Source organism: Urocampus carinirostris, chromosome 10, assembly GCF_059441175.1.
Source record: "Urocampus carinirostris isolate Australia breed hairy pipefish chromosome 10, RoL_Ucar_1.0, whole genome shotgun sequence".
Classification (NCBI taxonomy): domain Eukaryota; kingdom Metazoa; phylum Chordata; class Actinopteri; order Syngnathiformes; family Syngnathidae; genus Urocampus; species Urocampus carinirostris.
The window spans coordinates 23,149,992-23,168,739 of record NC_142358.1 but is presented as its reverse complement, the minus strand read 5'-3'; the positions used below and the strand labels follow the sequence as shown (position 1 = coordinate 23,168,739).

General features: G+C 37.4%; 1 protein-coding gene across 2 annotated transcripts in view; it reads right to left on the bottom strand.

Moving 5' to 3' along the window:
* Positions 1 to 18,748, bottom strand: part of lsamp (limbic system associated membrane protein) — a 379,231-nt gene that overhangs the window by 47,169 nt on the left and 313,314 nt on the right. For both annotated transcript variants that reach the window (XM_088345225.1, XM_088345224.1), the window contains 2 exons: positions 15,861 to 16,005; positions 13,465 to 13,552 (listed from right to left, as the gene is read on the bottom strand). In XM_088345225.1, coding sequence (XP_088201351.1) covers positions 13,465 to 13,552; positions 15,861 to 16,005 — 233 coding nt within the window. The remainder of the gene's footprint in view (positions 1 to 13,464; positions 13,553 to 15,860; positions 16,006 to 18,748) is intronic.

The window sequence follows — 18,748 nt, the reverse complement described above, 5'->3', positions numbered from 1 at the left end:
CTATCTATCTATATATATATATATATATATATATATATATATATATATATATATATATATATATATATATATATATATATATATATATATATATATATATATATATATATATATATATATATATATATATATATATATATATATATATATATATATATATATATATATATATATATATATATATATATGACATAGATGCACATGTATTCATATATGAATAAATTCTGTCATTTATTTATTTCAGCATTAATTTTCTCGTGTTTTGTGTGTACTATTTCATGTATTTTGTCATGTATTTTGTTGTGTATTCTGTCACAACAAAGTGTTATTCAGATGAAGGGGTGGGTCAAACTCGCTTAGCATTTTACCTATAGCTTATTTGTTCACCACTAATCAACCAATAGATGAAAAGCTCACACAACTAGGGCCTCCTTTTAAGTTGAATGTCATTTTGTTGTGACAAAATACACTCCAAATTACATGCCAAAACAAAAAAACAAAATTGATAACAAAATACTGTAAATTACAAAATAAATGACAAAATACAGTGGTGAAGAGGGAGCTGAGCCAAAAGGTAAAGCTCTAGATCTACCGGTCGATCTACGTTCCTGCCCTCACCTATGGTCATGAACTTTGGGTTATGACTGAAAGAACACAATCCCGGATACAAGTGGCCGAAATGAGTTTCCTCCGCAGGGTGTCTGGGTTTTCCTTTAGAGATGAGGTGGGAAGCTCAGTCATCCGGGAGGGACTCTGTGTAGAGCCACTGCTCCTCCGCATTGAGAGGAGCCAGTTGAGGTGGCTCGGGCATCTGATAAGGATGCCTCCTGGACGCCTCTCTCGGGAGGTTTTCCGGGCATGTCCCACCGGCAGTAGGCCCCCGAGGGCGACCCAGTACACGCTGGAGAGACTATGTCTCTCGGCTGGCTTGGGAACGCCTCGGGATCCCTTCGGATGAGCTGGAGAAGGTGGCCCTATCAGGGACGTCTGGGCTTCCCTCTTAAGGCTGCTGCCCCCGCGACCCGACCTCGGATAAGCGGAAGATAATGGATGGATGTAATAAATGAAAAAACACTGTATTATCCGTACTATGAGGCGCCTTATATATGAATCAATATTGAGTCGCAAGGTCTCGCAACGAAGGCAAGCAGCAGCCGACGAGATTTCCCCCTGTAGAAGTAGTTCGCGGTGTATGCTGGGATATATATATATATATATATATATATATATATATATATATATATATATATATATATATATATATATATATATATATATATATATATATATATATATATATATATATATATATATATATATATATATATATATATATATATATATATATACATATATATATATATATATATATATGTATATATATGTCTGTGGTTTGCAATAATCTGTGGTCTGTGCAGCCCTTTGAGACTCCTTGTGATTACGGGCTATACAAATAAACATGAATTGACTTGATTTTGAGTTAAACTGTTAGTTTGGTAAGCATTTTCTTTATCTAAAAAAACTACTTGAGTAAAAGTAAGCGCATGCTGTGTAGATCCTCCACGAAGGAAAAAAAACGGCAAGAGAGAAGCCCTACTGGCTCGACTTAATGATCGACATTTGAACCCCGGGTCAGATTTGGGCCCGGGCCCAATATCTTATCTCTAATATAGAGTCAGTTTAGAGAATCTATAACGTGGGCACTTAAAGATGTTACACAGTAATTGTTCGTGTCTGTGTGGGATAAATTCTACAGTTTTAAAGTAGAAGTGACATGAAGCACAGATAACAAAACATTGGGTCTTGCAATCTGTGGCAAGGGCAGTGATTTTGATGTAAGCACACAAGGGTTTGAATGCTAAAAAGCACATAGTTGCAGGAAGAAATTGATTCACAGCTTCAAGTTCTGACACCTAAAACCACCACACATCGACGTGACCTTTATTATTTCACATATTGCACCATTCCCCCTAGAGTTGCAAGTGTAGTCAGGCGTAACACTGCCTTTCTATGCAATTTTTGAGGTTTTCACTGCACAATGCCATAGTGTCAGAGTCCAACTGTCTGATTGGCGAGGTAGCTCTCAGAAATGATGAAAGACTGCTGGGGAGTTCAAACAAAATGCAAGACGATGAAAGGCCCAAGAGCAGTCATCCATTTTAAAGATTAAACGAAGATTATGCTAGCCAGTAATGATGACCACTCTCTCGCATAGTCGTTCAAATGGCAGTATTGGTTCACCTGTAGCAATTGTCAATACCCCTGATGCAATGAGTCAAAGGAATAGCCCCATTTAAATGCATGATGGGAACCCTGGTAGCCACCATAAAGAAGATTAACAGGCATCTCAGCTTTATTTTCAGACTATCCTGCAGGAGAAAAAAGGGGAAACATGAATTGCTTATTTCATTTAAACTTCTATGAGTTTTAACATCAGAGTTCAAAGTCTGGAGAACAACTCTGGGTACACACTTGTGAATATCGTTAGTCTTATTTGTTGTTTGTTGCTGTATCGTTAATTCAGACGGGATAAGGCAAGACAATGATGCTTTTTAAAAAAAAAGAGATTATTTAGATGTAATTTAAACATGGGGAGCTGTCCAAACTTGTTGAGATGGAAAGGAATGTAATAATAGTGCATTAGTTGATTAACCATGTTTAGCCTTTTTTCCCAAATGCAAAGCAAGCATTTTCTTTTTTTAAAGAATGGGAAATTCTTGTATAACGACCCTTTCATTTTTATCATGTATTCATGCATGTATCTCTTTATAAATGAACTGATACATTTATGTGCTTATGTATCTGTTTACTCATTAATTATTGCCGCCAAACTAAAATGAGTAAAATATAACGCTAAAATGCGTTTGGAATTTTGTTCATGCAAATTGTGAGATTTAGTGCTTGAAACAATAGTTAGATATATTATTTCTCTTTAATAACTTTTAATTAAAGTTTGTATTAATATGAATACATATGATTTGAATTTTAAAGGGTTTTTGAATCAATTAGATAAAATGGTCTTTTTATAAACAAATGAAATATTACTTGTACATGTAAATGCACACAAGAAAAATGGGAAGGCCTATGTTATACCTTATCCTCAGGTATTGCCAAGTTATTGGATTCAATACGATGGATCAACATATACCAAAAATTAAATACATCAGCAATTTTACTTATTCCTGCCCCAGACCCTAGACTATAGATATTTTTTATACCCAATGCACCCTGCAACAAAAACGTTTGCCCCCTACAGTTATCAATATTAACTGTAAATGTTGAAACTACTGCAAAAGGACTTTTTTTAATGTATATTTAAAGTTTTACAACATCAAAAGTCAATTGGCTTCAACAAGGCTTAGCGTCACATGAACACATGCTCTGGAGAGTGAAAAAAATAAATGCTATAATAATTTAGAAGAATGAAGGATTATTTTTATCAAAAAAAACCAAACAATTAATTTATTTTTTGCAAAATATTACATTATCTTTGATCTTTTTTCTTTCTACCCCTGCTTTTTTCTTATTTTTTGTTCAGTATTTTCATCTTTTCTTCTTTCTTCTTTTCTTCATTTGTTCTGCTGCAGTGTTTTTCTAACACAGAAATAGGATTAAACATGGGGAGGAGACAAACTCCATCAATACCTACTAAAAATCTGTATCAAAGGATGGCTAGTAGTTGGAATTCCCTGAATATTCAAAAACTATGTTAACTTAAGTGACAGATCATAAAAACCTTTTTCACTGAGTAAAGGCTATTATGGCCTTATGGAAAACTCATAGCGTGTGAATAAACTGCATTATGCCAAAAGCAAAACGAGCAATAATGTGTATAGCCATTCAACTGAAAGGCTGCTATTTTCTAGAGCAGGGGTCTTCAACCTTTCTGAGGCTGAGAGCAACTTCAAGGGCACAAACAAACACAAAAGGCACCTTGGTAAGGCAGTCCTGAACCAAGAATTTTAATTTAATTAATCATTTAGTGGTTAACGCGCAGGCCCACGGTGCAGCTTCCGCAGCCTCCTACATGTGGAGTTTGCGTGTTTTCCCCGTGCTTGCGTGGGTTTCCTCAGGGCACTCCAGTTTCCTTCAACATTCTCAAAACAGGCATATCAGGTTAATTGGCCGTTTCAAGTTGTTCCTAGGTGTGAATGAGCGAATGGGTTGTTTGTCTCTGTGTGCCCTGCGACTGTCTGGCAACCAGTTCAGGGTGTCCCCTGCCCAATCCCCGAAGACAGTTGAGATGGGCTCCAGCGCCCCCGCGACCCTACTGAGGATAGGCGCTGCAGATAATGGATGGATGGAATTAATTTAGTTTTCTATCTTATTGATATTTTATGTGAGAACTGATTTTTAATAAACTTTAACATGCGATCTTTTATTTATTCTTAAGCTTTCCAATTGTTTCAATTACAAATGCTCAAAAGGACACAAAAGCAGAAATAAAACAACTTTCACAACATTTTGCAGGAAATCACGTTAAACTTTTCAAGACACCATCGCAGTTTTAGTTTCATGAACTCTGCATCATGTTTGTACGAATTGTAAATTGTGTAGGAGGAAAAGCTCTTTTTAAATTTAATAAAATGAAAATATCCCATTTCTTGTAATCACCAAATGTGTAACCATTAAGAAAATAGATATTTTAAAGTTAGTAAGACATTTTTTTACAGTTTTTCAATATTTTAACTCCATCTTTGCCATGGCACTGAACTGCTGCCACCAAGAACATTGTCAATTATTTGTTTGCCCCTTTAAGAACCTCCCGGTCTAAAATGCTTTCTTCATCTTTATTAACAATTGTATGTGGTTCTAAAAGAGGCTTCGGTTGCTTTTTGAGAGTTTTTTTTTTACCGGCCTTGTAAAAAAACACTACTGTTTGCCCAAAGTTACCTTTAACTCCCAGGCATTTTCTGTTCATGGTACACTGCCCGGTGGGTAATTACGTACCATGACAAGTGCTGAAGTGGCGGTCCATGTTGTGCCGATTTGCCGCAATCTCAGTCGCGCCGCAAATGAAACACAGAGTTTTCTTTCACAATAATAAAAAATAATGTTTATGGTTTCTTCCTTTCCCCACCATGTTTAAGGAAGTAGAAATCTATTTGGAGGCTCAAGATCGAGGATGCGATTGTCACGCGCACTCATCTATCAGATTATCTAACTTTGCTAGGTTTTTATATATCTTTTATACTTTTTGTATTTAATTTACATCGCTGTAAATGCAATTATCAAAAAATCGCAACACGGTTTAATCACATTTTAGACATTGATATCTTGTAATTAGGTATATTTTTAGAACGGGCCCGTGATAATGTCACCGTGGGCGTCAGTGTGCCCACAGGCAGGGTGTTGGCGACCCCTGATCTAGAGTCTCTAGACGTTCAAACAATGCCCATATTATATAGAGTAAAAAAGACTTGAGAAAGCCCCAAAACATGCTTGGAAAACCAGAGACATTAGTGAAAAAAAAAAGGAAGTCGGGGTCAGGATTGGTGTCTGAGTGGGGGAGGGAAGTGGCTTTAAAAGCTTCAATTGAAAGGTTCCGTTGTCCCATGATCATTCTCTAAAGGTCACTTTACTTCCAGGGACAAAATGCCGACATACTGACAGTTGTGCACATCATGTTGAAGGGTTTCTAACAAAGTTCTGATGACCGTATTCAAAAACACCAAAACCGGGTGACACAAAAATGTTTTTTTTCTGGAGTTAAAATCTTTTGGGTGAATAACTCAAACAAATGTGGTCTTATTATAATTACAATATTATCCGCAATATAAGTATTTTGGCATATTTTTTCATCCTTCCATCCATTCATCCATTATCTGCACCGCTTATCCTGAGTACGTTCGCGGGTGTGCTGGAGCCCATCTCAGCTGTCCTCCGGAAGTGGGCAAGGGACACCCTGAACCGGTTGCAAGCCAGTCGCAGGACACACAGAGACAGAAAACTCACTTGCTCATTCCCACCTAGGGACAATTTGGACTGGCCAATTAAACTTACATGCATGTTTTTGGAATGTGGGAGGAAACCGGAGTGCCTGAGGGAAACTCAAGTAGGTGGGGGGAGAACATGCAAACTTCACACGGGGAGGCTGTTGTAGCTGGACTTGAACCTTGAAACTCTGACCCGTGGGGCTGCGCGCTAACCACCCAGCCGTAGTGCCGCCAGTTTTTCTCCTCATACATAAGGCGCATAAAATTGAGACTACAAAAAGAGCTACTGTGTGTACACCTATTGGGCTCTTTGTACACTTAGAGTATATATTGTTTCACTGACATAATCGCAAACCATGGTATGCAATGGGAATCGTACCTGATTACTGCGCCGACGCTTGCCAAGTAGACCACCAGTGTGAATATGAAAAAGCTTTACAGTTTATACCATTATCACACTATTTTTACTCAAGGTGACAGCAACACTGATTTGCATAGTGCATTCCGATAGCTTAAACAGTCTTTCCACTTATTCAGTTGTGCGTCGTTAATCTTTCGGTTCAACGTGTATATTTATTGTAAAAAAAAGATTGTATTTTGTTGAATGACTTCCTGTTTTCTCCATTCTCTAACATTCGTTGGTGAAGTGGAGAGACTGTTTAACAAATCATTGCACAATCACTGTGTCACGGACCAGAAGCAGAGACAGGACCCAGTAGCGTTCGTTTACTCAGTTACATTGATAAAGAGGGAGAGCAGGGCTTGCTTCCACGATCCGCTGATTGACGGACACGGGTAGCAGGTGGCCGGAAACGGGGAAATGACACTTCTGTGTCGAGCGAGGATAATCGTAGACTGCAGGGATACTGGTCATTAGCCGGGACGGTAGAGCAAGGGCGGTATCGAGTTCAGAAACGAGGTCGGCAATGGGTATAAGGCAGGAAGCGGGGCAAATCAGGTCGGATGTCGGGATGGCAGAACAGGGAAGAAACGGGTCCAGAAACAGGTCGGCAACGGGTATCAGGTAGGAGAAAACAGGGCAGGAAAAATGTCTGAAGGTATGAGCTTGCCTAGCTGGGAGCATCGGTTCGCAACGATCTGACGGCTTCCTCTTGAAAGCCGGTGGTTTAAAAGGAGTCTCTTAGCCAATTAGCTCTCAGGGCTGTTGGCACTAATTGGGCAGTCACAGGTGCCTTGAATCGGCAATCATGACTTATTGCTTGAATATGGTAATACACAGTAAAATTTTGTAGGCAAAACCTTGTATTCAAACCCTCGTATGGTAATGCATTCTAATAATTAATGTGTAATTGTATGTTAATGCATTTTCAATCTTATCTGCTGTATTCCGCGGAGTATAAGGCGCACTGGGTTCGAAAGCGCACTTTCAAATTTCTGGCCGAACTGGGGTTTTTAGGGGGGCCTTATAGCCAGGAAAATTTGGTCATGATATATTAAATTCTAACTAAAACTACAAAGTACTTGCACTTATAAATATTTGTCTTGTTCATGTGAATTTCCAATTTAGTGTCTCATCATCAAAAGAAAGGGATTGCAACAATTTTACAAATCTATTGAAACAGCTGTTCAAGGATCTCGCCAAACTGTCACTCAGCTCGTGTGACATTTATAAATGTTTAATGCCAAAGCGTTCAAAATGAAAAGCTGCTTATAAAAGTGAGATTGGAGAGAAATGTGTGGGCATAATCCTTGTTGCCTAGTTAAGATCACATAACGGAAACGGGACACAAAAATACAGTAGATTATAAATATTTCATTTTTCAAACCACTTTGTATTGCGAGGATTGCAGTACAATAGTAAAAACGTGATTTATGACAGTACCGATGGAGGAAAAAATAATACAATTTTTACAGAGGAAATTTTGGAATGCTACTGCCCAAAAAAATGCACACTTTTTTCATAAACATGAGACATTTGATCCATTTTATACAAAAATAGCAAGATTCCCGTCTGAAAAAGAATGGCATTAGTTACCTTTTGTGAAATATATGAGATGACATACACTAACGCATTTTCCCAAAAATACTCAACCAAAGTATTTTCGGTTTTAGCCTATTGTCAAAATGTTCTAAACAGTTCTCCTTTCAATTGAAGTTTGAAGTTCTGAGACGTACGAATGCATTTCCCGTCTGTCCCGTAACCTGTATCGATCCCTGATCCAAGCCCTGTTATCCTGTAATCTGTATCCGGTATCGATCCCTTCTGTCCCGTCCTGTCCCGTATCCTGCTCGTCTGCCCCTGGCTTCTTGATTTCCCGCGCCTGACTTCTCTGCCCCGCTTCTTCTGCCCAGCGATCGCCGAATCGCTGGCGTTTGTGTTCCCGTGCATGACTGCTACGCTTCCGTAAATAAAGCTGGGTGTGAAAACGTTACACGTTTGGGTCTCCCGTCCGGGCTCTAACACTATTGATATTGTTGATATCGGTTTTATCATATATCAGTTGATATCAATAAAAATAAAAGCAGTTGTATTATGTGGTAACTTTTTATCATTATCAACAGTAATCTTTATTATGTACACATTTAAATAATTATTGTTATTTCGGGACATGTTTTATTCATAAACTGTTTTAAGATAGGGGCTATCTTAAAACAGTTTGAGGGGGGTCAACTTATATGTTTGTGGGCTTATATCAGGGATAAAAATAGTTTTGCGCTTAAAAAGGGGAAAAGTGTATGGAGGAAATTCCGTAATCATTTCTGTATAAAAATCGAAATACAATTTACTCTGAGTGCTCAAACTAAGCATTGAAAGGGATAAAAATTGTTGAATACATGCGGCCATGATTCAACTAATTTATTAAAAACTATGAACACAATACTAACATAAAAATGTCAATGTATTTATTTAAAGTCCTTCAAAGTCTGGTTCATCATCAGATACGCCGAAGAGTTGTTTCCTTCGTTGGTACTTTTTTTGCGTTTATCATATCTTTCAGGCCAACTTTCTGTTTTCTCTATTCTCTAACATTCATCTCTGGTACCATGAACAAAAAGTGTGATGATGAGATAAAAACTAAATAAAAGAGCGTTAAATAAATACAGTACTACTGCTTGCACGAACTGCATTGATTTTAATTCAAACGCACCACCTCAAACGCCCGATTCACTGTAGGAAATATCACAATACCCCTAATTCTTCGTCTCAGATCGATACAATTCACATAGGTCACCGTTTTTGACTTAAAACTGTGAATTTCTCATAAGATGAGAGATTTGCAAGTCTTTTATACGTCCGTATATACCACGGGTGTCAAACAGGCGGCCCTCGGGCCGGATCAGGCCCGCTAAGGGATTGAATCCGGCCCGCGAGACAACGCTCAGAGAAGCGCAAGAGAAAAACGAGCCGCAGGTTGAAATCTATTCACTTGATGTTGCCAAAGCCAGGTGCCTCTCACAAACGCTGTACTTGGATTTTTCTCTTTCTTTGTTCCTCTTTCTTTCTTTTTACCTTTTGCTCTCTTCCTTTTTTATTTTTTCTCTTGTTTTTTTTCTCTCTCTCTCTCTCTTTCTCTCTCACTTGCTTTCTCCCTCTCTTTCTCTTTTTCCTCCTCTTTCTCTCTTTGTATTTCTCTTTGGATTTCGTACCTTCTCTCTTTTTTCATATCTTTTGTTTCTCTCTCTCCCTCTTTCTCTCTCTCTTCTCTTTCTCTCCCTCCCTTTCTCTTTTTCTTTGTCGTACCCTCTCTACTTCTCTCTCCCTCTTTTTCTCTTATTTCTTTTTCTCTTTTTTTCATTCTCATCTACTAGTCTGGCCCCCGAGAGAATGATTGTTCTATCGTGCGGCCCCCGAGTTAAAATGAGTTTGACACCCCTGGTATATATGGTACTCAAAGATTCAACCCATAACTCCCAAGCAGTGCCACATAGCCGTTAAATAGCGTTTTTTTTCAAACATATTTCACGTGGTTGCAAATATGAGATTTTGGATTTGTGAGATCACACAGAACTTTGACGTTTCAAAATTCAGGATGCGGGTACACCTCTCGATAAACTCTGAGCAAGATAAGAGATATATCTCCCAAAAAACTAGAGACGGTCACCAGTGATGCCAGAACAGTATTGGTATCAGTGCTGAAAGCAGCCTTTTTTTTAAGATATCTGGATTTATGAAATCATTCTCGTGGCAGATTTATGATCTTCAACAAATCATACGAAAATACCATTTCAGTCAAAATATGGATGTTTAAATATATGTATACTAACTGTACAATACCATAGCATACATGATATTAACTCATGTATGGGCAGTTCGGACACATATGCATGCGTTATGACTCATCTGAAAAGACTGGCCGACATTTCCTCAAAGATTTAATTGGATTGTAGTGAAAACCGACTTTGAAATCAGGATCGGTGTCCTGCGTCATGCCTCCCGGCGCTTTGCTTTGTGAGACCTGCTCAGTTCCTAACTTTCCCCTTGCACTGCAAATTTGCTTTGTCTGATCATTTGTTTTTCAATTATTTCGCCGTCCCTGCAAGCACAAAATTGTCAGCATTGGTTATGTGCTTTTCTACTTGCGTCTGTTACTGGGGGCCACGGTTGGCGCCAAGGACAGGACAGTTTTTGCTCACTTTGTCACTTGCAACGTCTCTATTTTTAATATATATGAATATATATATATATATATATATATATATATATATATATATATATATATATATATATATGTATATATATATATATATATATATATATATATATATATATATATATATATATTTAAGCGCTTATCATATCTTTTTATTTAGGGTTTGTGTAGCATGCTGTGTTTTCATTTTCATGATTTATTTATTGACATATTTATTATCGATGAAGGAAAAAACACAATTCCTAATACTGCAAAAAAAAGGGGTTGAATGTAAATGCAATTTATTTTTTACATTTCAATATTTTTAATATTATTGTAATAAACCGGTTTTGTTTCATACTTTACAATTATGCGTCGCATCATAGAACATTTTACTGGCTTTAAACATATGTTGGCCTGGAGAGGGATGGGCACTAGTTGCCCAAGACGCACCACAGAAAATGATGCCCTTACGACCCTAGTGGTTAAGGGATCCCACCAACCGACCAACCAACTGACCAACCAACCAACCGAAAATATTCAGTGGGGTACAAATACATATGTAAGACTAACATTATATGTCATAATTCAAATAAATAACAGGAATATCAAGCTTATGAAAGCAACTGACTGTTAGCAGACTGACCAACTAACACTGTGGTAAGATATTTGTATGGTTATGTAAACGTGAATGTTCAATAAAGCAAAAAAAAATAAAAAAATAGTGTTAACTATTTTGGCTCATTCGATTCCTTTGCAGATGCTCGGCTTTTTTCTTCTTCAGTGATACCTTGATACCATAAAGAACTAATGGTTTTGGTACGCAAACAAATTATACACATTAACTCCAGCTAAGTTGCAAAATGAACCAAATGTGAAATGGTTTATTTTTGCACAACATTTAGATTCTTATTATCGTCACAATGGCAAAAATGCCACAGTTGTAGCTATACATGTATTGTGTAAAGTAATGCACAACTTCCTGAAACATTTACATGCAGCAACAAAGCACACTTTTCGATCGACTTGGAAACAACTATGTTGCTTTATTAATTATAGTGAGTGACAAAAAAAAAATATTTACTGAATATCAAGAGTTAAATGGGAAAATTGTCTGTGTAAGGACATAGCTCATGCTTCGCCACGTCTACATGGGTGATTTTCAAATAACAAGTATGGTATACGGAATTGAATCTTATCACTAGTCACAGAAACAGAATTGTTGAAAAAAACAAAAACAAATCCCGGATCCCATTGCTACTCTTCCCTGCATGTACCACCCTATGCAAACCTCCATTCTGGTTTATGCTGAAGTCGAAACACACAGGCATGAAAATGGGTCAGGCATTAAAATGATGAAAAAGGTGTGGAGGGGATATGTTCCAAAATATTTAGCACTGTTGACGCAGAGTGGGTTTCAGTAATCTACAGGAGCCACCACTCACGCATGCAGCTTGGGGGTATTGCACAAAATCAAGATAAGGGATTGATACAGGAATTTTTTTTGTTATTTTGACTGAGTTTAGCCTCAAGTCGGTTGCATAAAAGCAGGTTAAGTTTAGCCTTGCTCATTTATAATGGTGACTTATTCTCCACAGCGAGCCTACTCCAAACCAAGTTAACAACCGGGCTAAGATTCTCAGCAGAGATACGTCTGGCAGTACCACTGTCAATCGTGTGAAACATTAATTGCTTTTATAGCTGTCCAGAGACTTTCTTAATATGTTGCATAAATTTAATTATCCTTCATTAAACTTTTGAATATATGCTAATATTGTCATTTTATTATACTCTGTCATTTTTTAGCCATTCATGTGGCAAAGTTATTGCTTTCAGGCAATGTGTTTTTTGCTGTTAATAAAGAATGCTAGTCAAATGGCAATCAGAGCTTTGATTAATATGTATATATTAGCTGTTTTTGAGATTATAAAATATGGCGTAAAATTTGAACAAACGATATCAATACTATCTTTGACCAGGGTATTATGTATGTAAAGCTCTAATTCCTATTCATCTGTTACCTCGTCAAAGGGAGAAGAGTCGGTAAAAGTCGGTTTAAGAAGGGTCAATTAAATAAAACAGACAAAAAACTCACATGAACTACACCGATTTCAATTCAAACACACCGCCTCAAACACCCGATTCATTCTCCGCAAAATCTCCCGAACCTCTTCAGAAAATGTTCTCAGATCTACACAGTACAAATGTTTTGTGGTTCGTAAAAATGACCAAAGCAATTTTTGTTAAAATCATGTGGATTGTTATCAAATGCCTTTTTGAACTGTGGGATTAACTCTGAGTGACCAGAGTGAAGCAAACCGTGATAAGACTAAATGTGTGCAGCAGATGAACAACATAGCAGCCAAACAATTTAACAGTATTTTACCAGATACAGCAGAAGAAAATACAACGGACAATTAAGGTAGAAGAACTTTTGATGTTTGTTTTTCGCAGACTTATCGGGTAAGTAAAATTACACTTGTGGAGCAGTCTTGTAGCAGACACAGGATATTCAACAATCAATCAGTTAATAATCTGGCACAATAGATTCAACAAGGACAGGGATATTTGTTGCAATGGATCTCAGAGACATGCATCGATTTCACATATTGACCTTTAAATACACAACTATTGGGTTATATGGTCCATTCTTAGCTGCACAATAGGTTGCATGGTCAGCTACATACTGCTTGTTTTGAAAATAAACAGTGGGTAGTATAGGGCTTTGGAATATTGTTACTCATTATTCTGAGATTTTGTTTTCACTGTATTCAAGCAATTACCAGTGTAAAAAAGGATGAATTTCGACACTGTAGTTTACTGTACAGCACAGTAGGATGGTTTCTGCGTAACTCCCCACAATTTAAATGGATGCTTACAAAATGTATCCCTTTATGAAGTTAGGAATATTCTTGACTACACATACAGCAGCTTACCTTGTACGATGAGGTAGACCAATGAGGGCCGAGCTCGCTCCTTTGTCTGTATAGAACATGTGTATGAGCCTTCGTCATAGACATCCACCTAAACAATAATGCATAACTGGATGTCAGAGAAGCTTTTCATCGACACTCAATGTAAAAATCTTGGAGGAAAAACAGACATATTTATTATTTTACCAATGAAAAGTCCACAAGTTCTAATTGAATTGCTCAATCTTGTTATAGACATAACAAATATGGTGAATGATAAATTGTTTTAAACAACAACATCAAAATATATACTTTTGATGAGGTTAACACCTCTGTGTTTGGAAAAGCTCTTAAATTGTTCAGGGATCAAGTATTGGCAAAAATTTATGATTACCTCTTCAGCTCCTAATGTCCCTGGTTTGAAGCAGAACATACAGTAAACCAGGTGTGTCTAAACTTTCCAGAAAGCGGGCCATATTTGGTAAGCTGAAAATGTGTGGGATCCAACTATTCAGCCTGGCATTTTTTGAACAGTCTTAAATAAATTCACCCTCTGTGAAAGGTTAGCAGTGGAGTGTTTAATTGTAAATGATTGTAAAAGCATAAAGTTTGGGAATGGACAGATTTCGACTACTACAGGTTCTTTTTTGGGACGACTATTTGTTTTATCCATTCTGGCACCGTAAAAATGTGATCATGAGATAAAATATACACTCACCAGCCACTTTATTCAGTACACCACACCAACTACAGTAACCGTTAGCACTGGATTTCTAAACAGCCAATCACATCGCGGCAACTCAGTGCATTTAAGCATGTAGGCATGGTCAAGACAATTTCCTTCTGTTCAGTAAAAAAGCTGATTTGAGAGACTTTGAACGTGGCAGGGTTGTTGGTGCCAGAAGGGCTGGTCTGAGCAGTTCAGTAATTGCTGATCTACTGAGATTTTTACAAACAACCATCTCTAGGGTTTACAGAGAATGGTCTGAATGAAAAATATCCAGTGAGTGGCAGTTTTGTGGGCAGAAATGCCTCGTTGATGCTAGAGTTCAGCTGGTTCAAGCCTGTAGAAATAACCACCGGGTACAACCCAACGTAGGCAGAAAAGCATCTCTGAACACACAGTACATCAAACATTGAGGCAGATGGGCTACAGCAACAGAAGACTTACGTACCGTGTGCCACTCCTTTTAGCTAAGAACAAGAAAACAGAGGCTACAATTTGCACAAGCTCATCAAAATTGGACAATACAAAATTGGAAAAAACGTTGCTGGTCCGATGAGTCTTGATTTCTACTGCGTCATTCGGATGGGAGAGTAAAAGTTTACCGATTACAACATGAACGCATGGATCCATCCTGCCTTGTATCAATGGTTCAGGCTGGTGGTGGTGGCTGTGTAATAGTGTGGGGGACATTTTCTTGGCATTATTTGGACACCTTGGTTCCAATTGAGCATCATTGCAAACGCCACATCTAACCTGAGCACTGTTGCTCACCATGTCAATCCCTTTATGACCACAATGTACCCAACTTCTGATAATGCACCATGTCATAAAGCTGGAATCATCTCAGACTGGTTTCTTGAACTTAACAATGTGTTCCCTGTAATAAAATGGCCTCCACAGTCACCAGATCTCAACTCAATAGAGCATCTTTGGGATGTGGTGGAACGGGAGATTAACATCATTGTGTGATGCCATCATGTCAGTATCGACCAAACTCTCTGAGGAATGCTTCCAGCACCTTGTTAAATCTATGCCACCAAGAATTGTGGCAGTTCTGAAGGCAAAAGGAGGTCCAACCCCTTCCTAGAATGGTGCTCCTAATAAAGTGCCTGGTGAGTGTATTCTTATGTGGTATTTCTATTGGTCTACTGGTTAGTTTTTGGTCATTCATTTACGTGAGGGTTCGATTCCCGTTGCATGTGTTTTGCGATCTTGATCAGCAAAGTTATTCGAATGAGCAGTAATTGCACAAATATCATAGTATACTGTGTATTTATGCATGGGAATAAATACTGTATGCTTTTCCAATTTATCCACCATTATTCTGCAGTACATAGTTATTGGGCACACTTTCAAATTTCTGGGAATATATATATATATATATATATATATATATATATATATATATATATATATATATATATATATATAAGCTGCAGTATGTATTATTACATTATGGTTTCTACGGAACAATGAATATAAATAGGTAACATCATTTTTAGAAATACGACAAGACAATACGCAGACAAAATGGAAATAGTTTCTAACATACTGTATTACTAGTGATTTTCTAATAGTGTTTTCATCAAGTCAAAATAAGCTTTTTTCCATGTTATGAAACTTCAAGGGAACCACAGCTTTCCTCCTTCACAATCACAAACCTCAATCTTTTCACCTCTTGGGTCCTTATTACCTTCTGGATGCGTAGACTGTACTCCAGTTGCCCCATGGTGACCAGATCGACTCTGGGGTCAGTGGACCACTTGTCCTCTCCGGCAAAGATAATGTTTGATCGATTGAGCCAGGCTACCTTGGAGGCTTTGTCATCAACATAACATCTGTGGGCACAACAGGAGAAAAGAAGACTGAGAGAAGGACACAAACAAAAGGCTCTGATTTTGGACTTTTAGTTTGTGTATTATAAAAGACAAGATGCAAAATTTGACGAAATCAGTGGTTGCTCGTCAGAGCAAGGCCTTCTCTGCTGGTCTAAAAAAATATCGGAATCATGTGATGTAAATTATATTTTGTCCATGAATACTTGTTTAATATTTCTGGATTGTCTGTCAACTTCCTTTCATTGCATTTGTCCTTTTTGCACTCCCTCCAGATTTGTGATTTCATGTTGAAGCATTTAACCAATCACATTTCAGCCATTACTTGTTACCAGGATCAGAAATCTGCCCAAAGGCCTTCACAATCAGTCCTGAAGGCCCTGAGGCATTAACTAAGTGACGATAAAGCTGTAGGGTTACACGATCAGATTTCGAGTTGGCGGTACCATAGCCTTCTAGAAGGCGTAACGAAATGTCAGCGGTTTCGCAAACTATGATTGGCTAAGGGGTGGAAACAGAAGTATTATGGGGAAAACATGACGAGAAAAATCCTCGAGACCACTGCTTCTGTCTAATGACTTTTGTCATCCCTAAAAAAATAAAAAAAAAATAAAAAACGTATGCTGGTAATACGAGGGGACAGGCTCGACTTTCAGCATTAGCTTCAGGGATGATAAATGACTTATAGATTGTACGTGAATGCACAGAATCCTTACAACAGAGTATTTCAAATCTTGAGGAAAAAATATTCTGGAAACAGATACAGAGGATTTTTAATAAGTAAAATGTGGCTATATTCCTAAATAATAGGCTATTATCTACGTTTTTTATATACCTGTATGTTGCCCCTGTAGCTGCAGTATTTGTTTTGTAGCTTTAAAATAGTTATTTAGGGATGAATTGATTCAGTCTACTGAAGGCCTTGGTGTGAAATGCACAGCCCACCACAGCGCTAAAGTATAACACCACTTTCAAAATTAAGACAAAATCAGAATGAAGGATGTTGAGAAAATGGCGAGACACAAACAAAATTAAAAAAAAAACATTTCCATATCGTACCCGAACGCTACAAAATAAACTATTTTTTGTTTTGCTACCTTAAATCAGGGGTCCATAAATCAAATGGATGGAAGTCAAAATCAAAAATGAAGTTATAAGCTGAGGGCCAGGCTGATGGAATGTGAACATTTTTCAAATGCCACACATGGTCTCTAATTGAAGCTACTGAAAACCTAATACATGTATTGCCATATCATCAGATAAATAAAGCAATATTTTCTTATGGCTCTTTCTCTAATTTTGAATTTTTGACATACAGAAAAAGACAATTGTTCCTAATATAGAAATCCGCAAAAGATAACCATTAAATGATGAAGGTGCTCATGCTTGTCGTTCATATTTTGTTAATATAAGCTAACGACCCCTAGAACTAGAGAAAGTTTCAAAAATGTCAGCCGCTAAAGAAATGCCTGATACTAATATTGTGCTAGGCGACCCCTAAAGTAATTCTAGAAGATACAATTACTAAAGTTAACAGCCAAACACTATTGCTTAATACATGCTCACTACTAGAAAAAGGAAATATAAGATTATTTATTCGGTATATCGTATCGTAGCTAGCTGCTATTATTCAGTCACTATAAGTAGCCTATAGTTTCTATTTTAGCAAAAGTGGTCAAAATTGACATCCAAGAAAAACAATAATGGCAATTTTCCAACATACTCTCAACTGAAAGATTTTCTCAAGATTAATTTGAATTTAAATACAATAAAACGTAAACATCTATTACCCATTAACGCCAGTTTCGTCATTGGAGAGGTATGGTCCGGTTAAAATACACGATTCCTGGTGTATGATACACTAATGTACACAAGATCATCACAGGAAACACAGAAAACCTTTATGCGGGCCACATTCGGCCCCAAGGCCTCAACATTCACATACTGTAGCGCTTTAAATGAGCAATTTTCTTGTGCAGGATCCCCAATAACCCAATGAAAAGAAAATTCTTTATGTAAAAGGAGCTTAAACTATGAACTCTTCCTCGATCTAAATACCGATAACATATTTCACACATCATTGTAGGCACATCAGCACCATAGCAACAGTTACGAAAACCTTGAACATTTTTTTCCTATACAAGAGTGAACTTATTCTATACCATTCATCCTTGACATCCTTGTCTTGTGGAGAGCAAGGGTGTTGGTTAAAATGCCCTGCGAGTAATTGGGTTATGGGTGATGACAATAAAGAACCATTATTCTAAAATATCCTGGGTATGGACCCAGTCACTGCAGATACATAATACTGGCATTCGTTGACCTTGCTTTGTAAGACCGCAGTGGACTTCCACAGTGTTAGTTGAAAATACTAAATAAAAAAATCATTTCACATTTAGAAATGATTCAAGCGCCTGATACAAGAAATGAAAATAAATTCCAAAAATATAGAACTTTGATGTGTGTAAATACAACTTGGTAGTCGCTAACTGATAACATTCATTACATTACATTTATGTAATACTTAGGCCAAGAGCTTACTGCATTGTTTGCTACGGAACAAAATTATGCAACAGTTTAGACAAAGACTTAAAAGACTTGTCAAGCACTCACATGATAGGCTCCACTAGGCTGTACTTGTCAAACACACAACTAGGTAAATGGTGCCCCTACGACCCTACAGGTTAAGGGATCCGCCCACCCACCATTTATAAAGCATGACTGATTCAAGTTTACATTAATGAGT